Source organism: Prionailurus viverrinus, chromosome B1 (genome assembly GCF_022837055.1).
Source record: "Prionailurus viverrinus isolate Anna chromosome B1, UM_Priviv_1.0, whole genome shotgun sequence".
Classification (NCBI taxonomy): domain Eukaryota; kingdom Metazoa; phylum Chordata; class Mammalia; order Carnivora; family Felidae; genus Prionailurus; species Prionailurus viverrinus.
Window position 1 is genome coordinate 115,549,809 of NC_062564.1, and position 15,124 is coordinate 115,564,932.

The 15,124-nt window shown below is 40.0% G+C and overlaps 1 protein-coding gene and 1 long non-coding RNA gene across 3 annotated transcripts in view; one reads left to right on the forward strand and one right to left on the reverse strand.

Moving 5' to 3' along the window:
- SGMS2 (sphingomyelin synthase 2) overlaps positions 1–14,332 on the reverse strand; it is a 19,174-nt gene extending 4,842 nt beyond the window's left edge. Inside the window, exons 1-3 of the mRNA XM_047857183.1 lie at positions 13,724–14,332; positions 9,931–10,048; positions 4,480–4,633 (exon numbers count right to left, since the gene is read on the reverse strand). Of these exons, the coding sequence (XP_047713139.1) occupies positions 4,480–4,633; positions 9,931–10,048; positions 13,724–14,178 (727 nt within the window). The 5' untranslated portion in view covers positions 14,179–14,332. The remainder of the gene's footprint in view (positions 1–4,479; positions 4,634–9,930; positions 10,049–13,723) is intronic.
- LOC125164452 (uncharacterized) overlaps positions 1–14,417 on the forward strand; it is a 16,400-nt gene extending 1,983 nt beyond the window's left edge. The window contains exons 1-4 of one of the 2 annotated variants that reach the window (XR_007151771.1): positions 11,337–11,432; positions 11,992–12,174; positions 14,091–14,210; positions 14,304–14,416. This is a non-coding gene — a long non-coding RNA (uncharacterized LOC125164452). Of the gene's footprint in view, positions 1–11,336; positions 11,433–11,991; positions 12,175–14,090; positions 14,211–14,303 lie in introns of those variants that run through there. The other variant, XR_007151772.1, reaches the window with a different exon arrangement.
- Positions 14,418–15,124: the final 707 nt, after the last annotated feature.

The window sequence follows — 15,124 nt, forward strand, 5'->3', positions numbered from 1 at the left end:
AGGGGACCACCGGGGGCAGGTCTCATAGTCATTCATCGGGGAACAGTCACTCCCTAGGTATTCTAGGCCTTGTCCGCTGCTAAGTTGTTCAATAAGGAAGAGAACAGAATTGTTTATCAGGTTGGTTGGAATTGGCTCATATTGGCTCACAGAAGAGATCCCACTGGAAAGAAAAGCAGTAGGGGTCAAAAGAAAGGGTAGTTGTCAATGAAAATGTAGGCAAAAGTAAGAAAGCAGGAGTAATTTCAGGTCTTACAGAAACATATTTTGATTTCTCTAGGGGGAGAAAAATGGCATTGTGGCCAACAGTATTTTGCTTCTCAGCAGTTTCATACTATTATTGCTAATCGTGACTATGAAACACTCCCGATGTAAAGCTTAGGGTTCTGGCTCATTCACTTGTGGATTTTAACCTTCTCCTAGTGAGTCCAGTAAAAAAGGTCATTATATTGATTAGCTAGAGGAGAGAACCAGAGCACTCATCAGGTGAAATGCGATCATACACCCCACAGCCCGCGCACACAAGTGATGAGGACACAGGCAGCAACCTCTGGTTCATCTCTAATAACTTTCCCTTTTTTCTTTTTCTTTAATAGCTGTGTCTTTTTTTTTTCTATTTTAAAGCCTTATTAACTCACAAAGTTAATAATCTAACAAATTTATTTCATATTTAACTGTGTTTACGTTCATAGTGACATTTATTTCTAAGTACAGCACAATGGTAGAATGCCAAGAGAATCCATTTCCAGAAATCCAGATGAAATAAATACGAAATCAGGTATCATTCAAATGAAGAATATTTTTTGGTGAAATAGCTGTTGCTCTTTTGGTTTCAAGTATAACAGGAAGTTTATAAACCTGTTTGCATTTGGAAGTCTGCTGTTTAATTTTTGCATGCACGCCTTATCGCTTCTCAGTTGGTTCATCCTGGCACAGACTTCTAGCAGACAATGGATAGACTCCTAGAATTTTAAAGCTGGAAGAAGCCTTACCCTTTACAGCCTGGTGGCCACATCCAGGCCCCATAACTGTTCCATTAGGTGGAGAGTACTCAAAATTGAACCAACTCTTAGAAATCTGGAGATTTCACGAAATATGTGTTCTGCAGAACCACAGACTCCACCCTTCTCTGAAGCTTCACAGCAGCTCAGTTCCCTTTGCTTATAAGGTCATCTGGTACTTATTACCTTAGAAGTTAAAAATGTTGGGCAAACCAGAACAATTTTGTATTTGTTTATCCACAAGAAGCAAAGCTGAAGTATAAAAGGAGTAAAGAGATGGGCCGAGTGGTCATTTAGTACTTGTGGAATTGAAAATGAAGTTTTAAGAATGTCTGGAAATACTAACACTGCTCTTCCATAAAAATGTATTCCCAATTATGCTACCACATTGGGACCACTGCTCACTAACTAAGAACACTGGCTGGCTGAGCCAAAGAAAAGATTTAATATAAATTTTGAAACAGAAATGGGACAATGGTAACTTTTCTGCTTTCCCATTCTACCATAGGGATTAATAACATCAGGCTGAAAGAGGATGACACAAATATTAATTCACCCCACTGCCTGTGTGGGATCCAAGCCCTACAGACACTGAATCATACAGACAATGGACTTTGTGTGGTAGCATGGTAGGAAGGAAGGAAGGAAAGACAGAAGGGAGGGAGGGGGAGGGAAGGAAGGAAGGGAGGGAGGGAGGGGGAGGGAAGGAAGGAAGGAAGGAAGGAAGGAAGGAAGGAAGGGAGGGAGGGAGGGAGGGAGGGAGGGAGGGAGGGAGGGAGGGAGGGGGTTTTTCCCTCTCTACCAGCAAGGCACTTGGTACTAAAAGCTAGGCTGATTTCTTCAGGCTAGTTTTATAAGGAACCTAGGCCTCAGTGAAATATTTGCACAACTGTGTAAAGCTCCCCTCTGTATAAAGCCCACAAAATGGTCCTGGTCCCATGTTCTTATCTGTTCTCTTGACTAAATTAAAATCTATTCATGACAACCAGGCAAACAAGGAAAGAGACCAAACAGATCAAAAGGCAGGAAAACAAAAAAATATATGAATGATGCATCTGATTCTAGAAGCAGACGGCTCAAAGAAACCATCTGGGACCACTGCTTACTCTGAACCAGAACACAGGGCATCACTTAGAAGGTGACTGTTTTTCCTAATTGCGTAGGAAACGGGCACAAACGTGGAATGCTCTGTCCATGTACAGAACTGATGCTAGAGTTGGGTTTGTACTTAGCATTACAGATTTGCCATTTCATTCCTCACCAAAAATTAGAAACATCAGGATGTAATTTTCACTGCTGTATGTTAACTCACACAGTTTTTGAAACCTCAAGCCAAAATCACATTTTGGGAAGAAAATATCTCTACATACTGCATAGCCTTTATCAGAGCATAAAAATAATCACAAGTTGCCTTGCTATTGTCCTGAAGTAAAAGAAAGAACAATAATGGGCAATATACGTGGACTGTTCCTTAGCAATTTTATAAGATCAGACAAGTTGGGCTCCCAAATATTCTAAACAGACCCAAGAAATTAATAGCATAACCTCTAGAGTCAGCCTGCTTGAGGTTGAATACTCCATCCTCCAATTACCAACTATGGACCGTGGGAAGTCACTCTCTCTAAGTGTCCTCCCTGAAAAAGGGGAAAACAGTGCTGCTCTCATGGGGTGGCTGTAGGATTAAATGAGTTATTTTGCATCAAGGACATAGAATAGTGCCTGGCACAGAGTATTATGTCTATTTGCTATTATTGTTAGCATCACTTGGTCTTCAGTTATTTTCTAAAATTGACCTTCAGTTTCCTGGGGTGTTTCTTGTCATCACTTGCAACTCACCATGGCTTCGTTCCAACATGCAGCTCCTCCCTGCCTCCCCCTCATCTTCTTCTCTAAGTTTTCTATGATTCTCAGATTAGAGAGAAATTCCTATAGCACGAGTCCACCTCTTGACTAGAAAATAATTGATCTTACACACTGGTGGAACTCTTCCCAGCAAAAGTTAGAGTTAGAGTCATCAACAACACAGATCTCTCTACTGGCTCATCAGAACCAATAACTACATATGAGAAATAACTGACATTGAAGGAAGAGACAACCCCAATATCGGTGCAGAAACAGACTCAGGTTCTCCCCATTACCACCTCTGGTAGAAATGTGAGGACAGAAATAAGGGGAAAGGTCCAGAATGGCCTCCACCTGATGTCAGGAATAATGAAGGCTGTGCACTTAACATGCTACTCTCCCCACTCTAAGTGTGTGTGTGTAGCACTTACAAAGGAAACACCTCAAACTACACAATTCTTACCAAAAAAAAAAAAAAAAAAAAAAAAAAAAAAAAAAAAGACTTCCTCTACTGCAAATAATCTCAAATCTTTGTCCTAAAGCCCTCAAAGCAGAACTGAAACCTGAGACCCCAGGCGGCCTATGGGGACAAGAACTCACTTATGTTATGTGCCACTGACAGATAAACTGTGATGTCCATACTGCCATGAAGTAAGGCTAAACCTGTTTGGATTAATGACAGGCCAAGAGAGGGTAGAAGAAGCAGGACAACAGAAGGGCAGGCGACCTTCTGTTGGTCTTTGCCAAAAGGCCTCTTTACAATGCTGAGGAAGTGAAGAAAGTGGAGATAAAGTTCTAAGAAACAATATGGAGTATTCTGGAACTAAAGGTGAGGGTTAACCTGACCAGCTTTGCAAAAATGAAGGAAAAGGTATCACTTACTTTGAAAGGATTTTGAGGTGATGGGTCTACATAAATCGAACCTCAGAAATCTACAACAATGGGATCTGCTGGGCAGCTAACCTCAAACACAGCTCCCACGATGAAGGAGGCACCATGCCAGCCATGAAAGCTGCTGGGCTCCATAAGGATTTTGTATAACGGCAATTAAGTGTATAAATATGGAAAGATACTTCACATTCTTGCCTCCATGTTTTGTATGAAGAAATGATCAATATTGGCAAAATATTTTTTGAAGATGCCTATTAAAGCACAGAAGTCAGCTGGAAAATGGTGAAACTGAAATGGGACAAGAAAACATCTAAAAAAAGGGGAAAACATCAAATTATTTGGAATGATGGAATGGAAGTTTCATACAATGGAAATTTCACACTCATAAGTCATTTACATTCAGCTTTCCAGTGCACTGATTCTGTTTGTAATAAACTTAATACCTATTTGCCAACACTAAAATAGCTTTTCATACCTTGAGAGGTTCTAATGAAGGACTGAGACATTCTGGAGCCAGATTAAATGTTAGAGAATCCAGGGCCAAGTTTTAAGTCTCCCATGTTCAAATCACATAGGCCTAGTTGGAATGAATTAAATACACTCAGACACACACACTCTCACACACTCACACACCTGTACCTTCCATAGATATCAAGCCCAAAGGGTAAGAGTTCCCATAAGTTTCAGGGCCCAGGGATCCCTCCCACTACAGCGGTCAATAGAGTGGGAATGAGTTAGTACTCACATTCTTTGATGAACAAATAAGTAAGTGTCAGCACAACGGTGTGACCACTGAAGAGGAAGTCTCCACACAAGATATGGGATCCAGTTATGGACAATCCACCACCAGAAATCAACCGTAGAATCCGTTGTACTTTTGCCTGAGAGTCTCCGTTGAGCTGAATGACACAAGAAGGAAGAAACTTTACAAGCCGATAAAAATCACATTTTAATTTATAAGATATTTAGAAAGGTCAAAACAAAACAGCTAAAAAAAATTCACCAGGCTGTGCTTTTTTTCTTTTTAACTTAAAAACTCAAAAAGAATCCAAGAGGGTAGCTCCTCAAACTAGGTTTTATTCATTTATTGGCAAGTTTTAGTGACATGCTTTAAATTATTCAATATGTTACTAATAATATGTTTTGGTGGTAGTGTGTCCTTGGGCAAAGCTTTTAAAAATATTAATAACCAATGACTTCACCACAGCTATGCACTGAAAAAAAAATCAAAGCTACTTTCTTTCCTCTTTTTAGGGGGAAGTCAGGGTTTTGGATGGTTAATATTTGATTCAGCTGAATACCACATTACTAATATTCTAAAGTGTATTCAGACCTTGTGTTAAGTGGGCAGCCGAAAGTGTACAAATAGCTGTATTAATATCTGATCAAAACATTTCACAGTTAAAACGGGGAGCTGCAACACATTAAATAATTTAAACAGGTTTGAAAATGATGGATTAGAGATGTATTGGGAGCTTTAAAAATGAGTAGCTTTGATTAGGAAAACCATCCTCCAAAGAAATAATCTGTGTGTTACTGCAGAGGGTCAGAAGAGAGTCCCTAGAACAATGGTGCAGAAGCCCCTAGAAGCCACCATGATGACACGGGAAACAATGATGGGCCAGGACAGGAGTTTGACCCAATAGTCAAAAGCTTATATCCCATGAAAATTTTAGCATATGGGAAGGAGCAGTGGACTGAGCTGGTCAGAATAGTAGGCATGAAAAATTGGAAAACTGAAGTGCTTGGGGGTCCAGGGTTTCAGATCAGCCTAGCATCAGTTGAAGAGGCTTAGAAAATCAAAGAATGATATTCAGAAATATATTCAGTAATAGTACACAGGAGAGGAGAAATATAGAAAGACCACTAATGACTATTCATTTGGCACCTAGGGGGACAGTTGTATGCCATGCTGTCTTTTATACTCAATGATCCCTGAACCATGGCCAGTCCAGCCTTGATGGTGGTTAAACTGGTCGTGAAGACAGGTAGTACCCTGCCCAAGTGGATGCATGGGGTGAAGGAGGGTAGGGTGTGTACAAATGGATGGGAGGAGAGTCTGGGAGGAGAGAAATTCAATTAGCCTCTAAAGCAAGTAGAAAACCATCTTATCCAGTAGAGTAGGAATCAGGGCATGATTCTTTGCCCAAAACATCACTACTGGGGAGCCTAAACATTTCCTGATAAAAAACAATTCATATGGATCTGGAAAGCTTTCTGGTATCCAGATGACCTATGTAAAAAGGCAAACACACCATGATTGGTTAATAGTTGAGAATAAAGCTCTGTAACAGAAAATGACATAAACCATGATTAGAGGGTAAAGTGAGAAAAAACCTTCTTCAAAAGTTTGTTTAGGGCAAGCCCAGCTGGCAAAAACACAACACAGATATTTTATCAAGACTTGATAGTCCAGGGGTTCCTGGGTGGCTCAGTCAGTTAAGCATCCAACTCCCGATGCTCAGGTCATGATCTCACGGTTCATGAGTATGAGTCCCGCATCGGGCTCTGGCTGACAGCGCAGAGCCTACTTGGGATTCTCTCTCTGCCCCTCTCTGCTCTTTCCCCGCTCATGCTCGCTCACTCTCTCTCAAAATAAACAGACATTACAAAAAAAAAAAAAAAAAAAGTAACAGGTGATCTTGCCTTGAAAAGACAGGCTCTAGAAGGCTGCAAAGGATCCACATCTGAGGAAGGAGAAGTACTGTGGACAGAACTACAGGACTCATTTCAGGTTCACCTCAGGAAATGTGTGCTGTAAACTACATAAAATTGTGGATACACCCTTCATGTGCAAGACAGAACCTAGCCGGGTGCTTTATCAGATCAACCACAGTCCTTCAGGAATTTCTTGTCACGTGGTTGGGACAAACAACTGTCAACACGGAGATCAAATAAAAAAGTACATACACTGCCCAACCATTGTGTTTCCAGTTTAAAAGGACACATGACTCTTCATTTCAAAACCCTAATATATATACGTTTTTATTCCCTCATCGTTCCCAACTCAACACTCTAATTTTCTTTTTTTTTTTTAATTTTTTTTTTTAACGTTTATTTATTTTTGAGACAGAGAGAGACAGAGCATGAACAGGGGAGGGTCAGAGAGAAAGGGAGACACAGAATCTGAAATGGGCTCCAGGGTCTGAGCTGTCAGTACAGAGCCCGACGCGGGGCTCGAACTCATGGACCGTGAGATCATGACCTGAGCCGAAGTCGGACGTTTAACCAACTGAGCCACCCAGGCGCCCCCCCAACACTCTAATTTTCTAAGGGCAGAAACACTTAAAGCCATCAGTCCCTTTACCTGGGATTAGATGGGCCCCAAAGCTATAAGCAAACTAGGAGCTAAACTATTGCCACACATTCTCTTCTCCCCTCTTCCTTTCAGCAGCCAGAGTGAATGGAGATTTCTGATAGCACTGGATTCATTATGCCTTTACCGAATACAGAACAGAGGAAGCACTCTCTCTCCTTGCTCTGTCTTTTCTAAGTTCTTAATTCCTCAATCCTGTCACTGCTATCCTAGATAGCAGTTCATGCTCAAGAAAGGGGAAAAAAGAGGGCGGGGTGAGGGTATAAAGAAAACTGAGGAAGGTCAGGGAAGGTAATGGTGAGAGTTGGGATTAATGGACTTATTTTTCTAATTTTGTTCTGGTTCACTGGGACCCCCAACGCTCACCACTTATGACTCTCGTTCCTATTAATTTCCTGATTTGTCAGACACCATTCTATGCCATGACTGGGTATGGAACTGAAGATGCAGACAGCTAAGAGGAGAAGCATCAATCACAAGAGCCAAGGCAGAAAGAGGCTCAGTGTTCTAAGGGTTCCTCGAACTGTCACCTCTGCACGCCACTCCCCACACACACACACAAAAAAAAAAATACAAGACAGCCCAACTTCGTTGCTGCCAAATCAGAAAACTTACCTTGCAGACTGTCCCTTCAGTTCAGAAGAAAAGTCCTCCAGACATCCTTTGCCAAGGTGTGAGGAAAACTTTCTCAGGGAACAGACTATAGTCATTCCAGCCCAACATTCTCGTATGTGGCAAAATGGGTTTGAAAAGCTAAATCATTTCATTCACGTTCTAATAACTGGGCCAACATTTATTTAAACACACTTCTCAGAACACACAGTTTGTGACTGCAAACCAAAGCTTGGATTGCTGGGTTGAAGCAAATTGTAAGCAAAAGACTTAAAGTAAAGCCCAAGACAGACAAGGGAGAAGGCAACTGGAAAACCGAAAGCCAAATATTTCACCAATCTTGTGAAATCACTCGTGGTGATTGTATCTTGTGAGTAACAAGTTTATTCGGCACCAAGGACTAGATGTGACACCCTCTCACAGAGAGTGGTTTCAGTATACATGGTTCTGTCATTGCTCATAGCCACGAAGGACATTCTACACAGTCAGCAACAGAGGAGGCAGGTAGATTACCTAATAGCCTTGTGACCACAAAAATCTAAGAAGCACTCAAAGCCAGTGGCTGAACCACATTTAGAACACAATTCTGACTCTTGTTCCATAACACCCTATCACCTCTAGTCGAAATGATTTGTGTTTGTTTTACCGAACCATTACTCAGGCACCTATAGCCTGCTTATGCTTCAGGAAGAGGTCTTGACAAAAGAACATGGGGGCTATTTAGTTAGGATGCCACCAGAGCTTCCATTGGGAGTATTTGTAGCTTGGTGATCCAGTGGTATGTTTACTGATGTGGCTTCTGAAAATTGCAACTCTTCCAGGGAGGATAATCTTTAATTTACTTTCTTTCTATAATCATAGCAACTCATCTCTGCAAACCTCATCCATTACTAGGATGGGCTTGCCTTCTTTTCTGTGCCCATTTCTTCATTTAACACATAGCAATAACCCCTTAGAAGTGTTTTTACATTTCTGAACTTCTCCCATGCCTTAAATTAGTTTCACTAAAAATCAGCCAATGTTTAAATTCAATATGTACACTGTTTTAATTACAGATACTTTCTGCTTTGATGGCTTTGGAAAATTATAGCTTCTCCAAACCACACCTATATTTGGTGAGGGAGACTGTTGACTTAGAACAACTCTATTTTTCCTTCCACCTTGGACATCTGCTTAGTGTTCAGTAAAATATGATGTTAGACTTTACTCCCTTGTCCAGAAAGCACATGATTTGTATGCTTCTTTTTTTATAAACCAGGACATACTGGGGTCTAAGATGATTAACAGCTCTCTCACGAAGTGGCTCTACCTGGAGAGACTGTAAACCCTGCTTAAGACAGTTTCAGTATTTATTCCCACAATGTATTCCAGCAAAAGGCCCCTCTAGCTTTCCAACTGCTAAAAACTTTGGGGTCATCCTCAGCTTCTTTCTTCCACATCCATATCCAACTTATTAGCACATCCTGTTGGCCTTACCATCAAAATTCATCTTGAATTGAATGACTTCTCCTCACCTCTTACCGCCACCACTGAAGTTCATTTTCAGTGGGCCACAAAGGGCCTAGGGGACCCAAGGCCTGTCCCACCTCCATCCTTTCCACCTCTACTCAGCCACATGAGCCTCCTGACACCTTTTAAATCTACTATGACTAAGCTATTTCCTTGGCTTAGGGCTCCCCCCAACCACATGGCTCACTCCCTTATCTTGTTTCCTGCCCAAATGCTTTCTTACTACAGAAGCCTTTCTAATCTCTGTATAAAGTAGTACCTGTCCTCAGCATCGCTCTTACCCTTACTCAGCTTTTCTGTTTTTCATCTGATAGCAACCTGACATATCATTATGTGACAAGGTGTGCATTTATTTCTCAGTTGTCATCCCCCAACAGAATATAAGCTTTAGAAGAAGAAAAACTTTGTTTTGGTCATTGCTGTTGCTACAGTGCTGGCCTGGTGCAGAACAGGAGCTTAATACTTGAATGAATGAACGAATGAACGAATTAATGAATGAACAGGTAAATAAGAGGGCAAAAAAGCAGAGTTGAACACCCCACTGTAACTTTTAGTTAGTAGAAAATGAATGTCTAATGCGCAAAGATACACATTTTATGAACATATTTAAATTTCTTCCCCCAAGTCTAAAGAGAAACAAAAACTATATTAGATTGCAGTTAACACATATGAAAGTGTCTAAAGAGCATGTCAATAGGGAGCAGGTGTTCAATAATCGTTTTCTTCATCTCCTCTATATGGTAATTCAGAGGTACTTACCTTTGGGGCACACTGGAAATGCATTCCAGGCACAGGGAGAGTAGTAACATACATTGTGATACAGCGATACAGGTATAAAGTTCCAATGATAAAAAAGAATCTGCGCCCCACAATGGACCTAAAGGAAAAACAGGGGTGGGGAAAACAAGTTTACTTGTTGTTTCTGCTCCTAATGCATTATCAAACAACGTTTAACAGAATAAAGAATAATACAGAGTGGCATTAACAGACCACAGTTTCACAGCTCAAAGGCTTATTTGTGAACTGCCCACCCCTGCAATCCCATGGAGAGGCCATACTGTAGCTTTCAGAAACAGAGGTTCACATATTGTGATAATTCTAGGTGGGTTGGGACCCAAAAGGAGTGTCTGTGGGGAGTGGGGGAGTTAAAGTTGACTCAGGGTTCTAGACAACCACCTCTCCTAAAAAAGTTACTCTTTGTGCCAAAGAATTCAATGAACTATGTTTTCAGTCAACTCACTGCATTAATAAAACCTTCTCTTGAGAACATATCAAGGTATAAACGAGCCAGTCACAGAGGAATTAACTAATGAGCCAAGGTGATACTATATAATTGGACACATAGGGAAATGGGACAACTAATTTAACCTAAGTTATATAAGCAAGGTTTATTTGGACACCATCCAAAAGGATTTTCACAACTTGAGCATGAACTATTTTGTCTATGACTATATAGATTTTTAAAGAATTAAAAAAAAATTTTTTTTTAATATTTACTTTTGAGAGACAGAGAGAGACAGAGCATGAGCAGGGTAGGGGCAGAGAGAGAGGGAGACACAGAATCCGATGCAGGCTCCGGGCTCCGAGCTGTCAGCACAGAGCCTGACACGGAGCTTGAACTCATGAGCTGTGAGATCATGACCCAAGCCGAAGTCGGACGCTCAACCAACTGAGCCACCCAGGCACCCCAATTTTCAGAGAATTATATTTTGAAACTGTCCGAAGTATCCTTGTGCATTTACGGGCATTTACCAGTGAAGCTCTTAACTGATGAGTTTACCCTTGTTTTATTCAACCTTGATCCAAAAAAGCAATAAATAAATATCCCACAAGTCCTTTTATACTTTCGATTTTTTGGTGGAAACTGATATTAGTCCCTGTCCTGGACCACTAAGTCCTCACTCCAAGGCAGTGGTTCCTAGAGGGTGACTCTGAGCACACCTCAGGAATCCTCCACAGGGGTAGGCCCTGCCTGCTCGCACCACTGCTTCACGGGTATCTGAATGGGCTTTGAGGGTTCCGAGTGTCCTTATGTCCAGTTGAAGATGACAACTCATTTTCTGCTATGCAGTTAGGGGTGGGTCTATAAACTCTGGGCTCTGGGGATTCAGAGATGGGCGGGGTCCATAAAGCCCCTAGAATTGCTAATTGTGACTTCCCTAGCACATAAACTGTATTACTCCAGGTCCCTCATTTTCAGAGCTCTCAAACTTTCAAAACTAATACTGATCAAAGACTTCTGGAAAAATAGGCAGTTTCAGGTATGTGGCATATTTTTAGTTTTCTCCAAGACTTTCATCTGATGTGGATCAAGGTCTAATTCAGGTAACTGTTAGGATTTCTAACTTACAGAATTATGTACAAATGTAATTTTAGTTGCATGTTTCCAGTAACTATTTTAAGAATATTCCAGGGTTTCTGGGGTCAAAATATAGAGAAGAAAAATACCTAGACTATTAGATGAAAGTATTTATTTAGTGCAAGGCCATTTATTTCAAAGGTTTGCTATGCTAACTATGCCTTTTCAAGTACTGAAAAGGAATGGGCGATAAACAGTGCTGAGTCTCTCCATTTGGTTAAGTGAAAAACAATTCATTCTTTGCTTCTAGCTCAGACCCAAAAAGTGTCGAACTGTGTGCTTCATGCTGTTAGACAAGGTGAAGTAATAAGCAGGAATTATTATGAGTCAATTATATTCATTCCAGCATTCTGAGTTCAGCTGTACTCAGAACTGAAAATTAACTTAGAAGGTAAAATGTGCACTCTGAAACCTTATTTAGAAAAATAACTAGAGCTAATGTTTTCCGCCCCCCCCCACAGCTTTGAAGATGCTTTAACAAAGAAGAGCAAGTAGGATTTCTCATTCAGCCAGGATGTTCAAAACATGTTACAAAAATTATTCTACTAGTTACTAAAATACATGGTACAATTTTACCTCAAAAGTGAAAAAAAATTAGTATGATTTCCCCAACAAATTTCTGATGATGGGTTGTGACCAAAATGGTAGGTATCATTAAAATGTGTGGTCATCTATGACATGGTAAAATCTCAGGTGGTCATGGAGAGGCAGTGCATAACAACTCTTTAGATGAAGATTCAAATAAATTGAGACTGTACCTCTGGATAGAAGCCAGCTGCTTACCAGACCCTGGAAAATATCTCTTTTCACATATATACAAATAAAATGTTGGCCTAAATTAAAGGAGAAAGCAAACACCTTTGGCCTATGCAGGCTCTCTTATTTTCAGTGTCAATTGTAGAAACCAGAAAGAGAAACACTAAAGTTCAACAAATGTATTGTTTGCTTTTGGCATAAAGCATACCATAACTAACAACTTTGGCAGCAAAAAGTTCTAGTAAAAGGCAGTTGATGGCTATCTTTTACTTACACATATTAAAGAAAATGTTTAGGAATGACTTTGGTTTGTAGAATAAGTTTTCAAAACTACAAACCTGAATTTGGGGAACTCTTCAGCAAATAGAGACTGAATTCTTCTATTCTCAAAGCAACAACCAATGGAAAGAACAATATGACATAAATTCTTTCTTCTAAAAATGATCTTGTGGTATTAATGTGAAAATCCTATTTGTGAATTTTTGAACAGTATGTATTGACTAAATATATATTACATTTTCAAAAGCCTCAGTTTCTGAACAATGCTTTGATCAAACTTATATTTTAGTGATTTAATTGCTAGAATCTTAGTAGAGAACAAATCTCCAAAGGATAAATGAAATGAAAAAGGGAATTGAGGGGCCTTGTTTTTGTGGGCTAGCAGCGAGATTTCACAGGGAAGCAAAAATAACCACTTCAGAGCTATGTCCTATTTTTAAGTGTCTTTAAAGCAAAAGTACCTGGCTTCCTACTTCCTGATTGCTCCTGTTTCAAAACAAGGAGACTGAAACCAGTGAACTAAGAGCTCCTTTGTGGTGCCACGGGGGAAACTGGACAGTGTGTTTACTTTAGAAGTCTAAAGCCCAAACTTCATAGACCCACATCTAAATTCAATTTCTAAAGCTCTTGTGATTGGATTCCCAATAGGCAAAAGAAAAGGAAATGTAAAATTTGAGAACTCCTGAATAGAAGCAAACCTCAAAGAACGCCATTGACTATAGACCAATATAGTCATCACATTATGAGTAATAAGAGAAAAACACTTCCCAGTCTACTCCATTCCCCACCTGTTAAAAGCCTAAAATAACAAAAGCATGATGATGTGAATGTTATTCCTTTCCAAGCCTCTTGATTTATCATTCAGATACCACAGTACCAAGTTGCTTAAAATCAGGAACTGCACCTTACATTCATCAACTCTGAATCACCAACCACAGCATATCTGTATTGTCCTCATATTTGCCCCTTTCATACACAGTTGCTCAATAAATGCTTACTTATTCAATAAGGTAGATCTTTGGATGGCTTCTTGTCATCAAATGCCTGGCTAGGAATGAATTTATCAGACAAAACTGAGGAAGACAATTTCAATTATACATTTACTCCCTTAAATACAAGCTTACGGCAAGTCCCCCCAAAATTATTAGACCTACTTACTTGTATCTCAGAAACAGCCACTGGGTGATCCATAATCCAACTAATATAATCCCATTTATTTCTGATACAGAAAATGCCCATTTTACCCGATCAATGTAATCAAAAAACTTGTCTGGTAGCGGAGGGCTGAGCTCCTTGGGAGGCACCCTTTCGTGCACAACTGTGATCATGACGGTTGTTAAGACAAGGTTGAAAAGAGCGTACACAAAGGCGATCCCTGTTTTCCACCACTCCAGGGGAAATTTGTTCCTTGATTCAGTGGGCATAGCAATTTGGATATAGTCCGGGTACTTTTTGGTGCCCTTTCGCAACCCATTGGATAAGCTCTTAGGTTTACTGTTGCCATTTTTGTTTTCTTCTTCAACAGGCTCGGCAGGTCTTGTGTAAGTATTTGCGGGATCATTGGTTTGATTTTCCATATGTTCCTCGAGTTTTGCTGTCTCTATAATATCCATGGTCCCCCAGTCTTCAGATCAAGAAGGAGATGGTAAAGTTCTTGTTCTTTGTGCAAACTTAACTTTTTCAAATCCCTCTATTTCCGAGATCAACATGGACTCTTATAACTGATTTTGTTTCCTAGCACAAAGTGAAGAAGGTGGCCATCTGATTACTGTTCCTTCCATGCAGCTACCTGCTGTACACTCACCACCTTCAAGAAAGGAAGCCAATTTTCTTTCTCCCAAAGGTGTTACTCACCCACCTGTAAAAAATAAAACAAAACTACATTCAGAAACGGTGCATGTCCAATTGTTAACCATCCAAAACAAAAGCATTATCAAAATAAGGAAGCAAATACCAAAGCCATTTGCTTTATAAATATATCATAAGAACATGGTGAAAGGTGTTGAGATGGAGTTTATTTGTAAAATACTGAGTTGTCTTATCTTGGGAATCTTGTCTCTTTCTGAGCTGATGTCAGTATTAATGGGAACATTTTAATAAATCCCTTTAAAATCTCTTTAAATAAAAATCAGGACCCAACTTGGCAAATACTTCATCAGACACTATTACTTGTTGCTATCCATGAAGTCACAATAAGTTAGAACCTCTCCAGAGACCACATCATTCTTTCCTAAGACTGTAGCTTTTCTGTGAACCTGGAAGAATAAAAAACTGATGAGGTGCTTACATGCATTGAATAATCGTTACTCTCTTCACTTGTCAAAGACTCAATTTTTTATTTCCTGGAGTCTTCTTAAACGACCACTTCTCAGAACAGATTCAAGAACCACATATGCAAGGTACTTAAGGTGGCAGTGCCTCAGTTTATCCTTTTATATTTAGAGATGCACACCACACATCAGGAACGCGGACAGCCTTCGAAATAATACAGTGAAAAGACACACAAAGCTTATGTTTTCATTCAGGGAACACATTCCACTTGTTACTCGAGAAAGATAA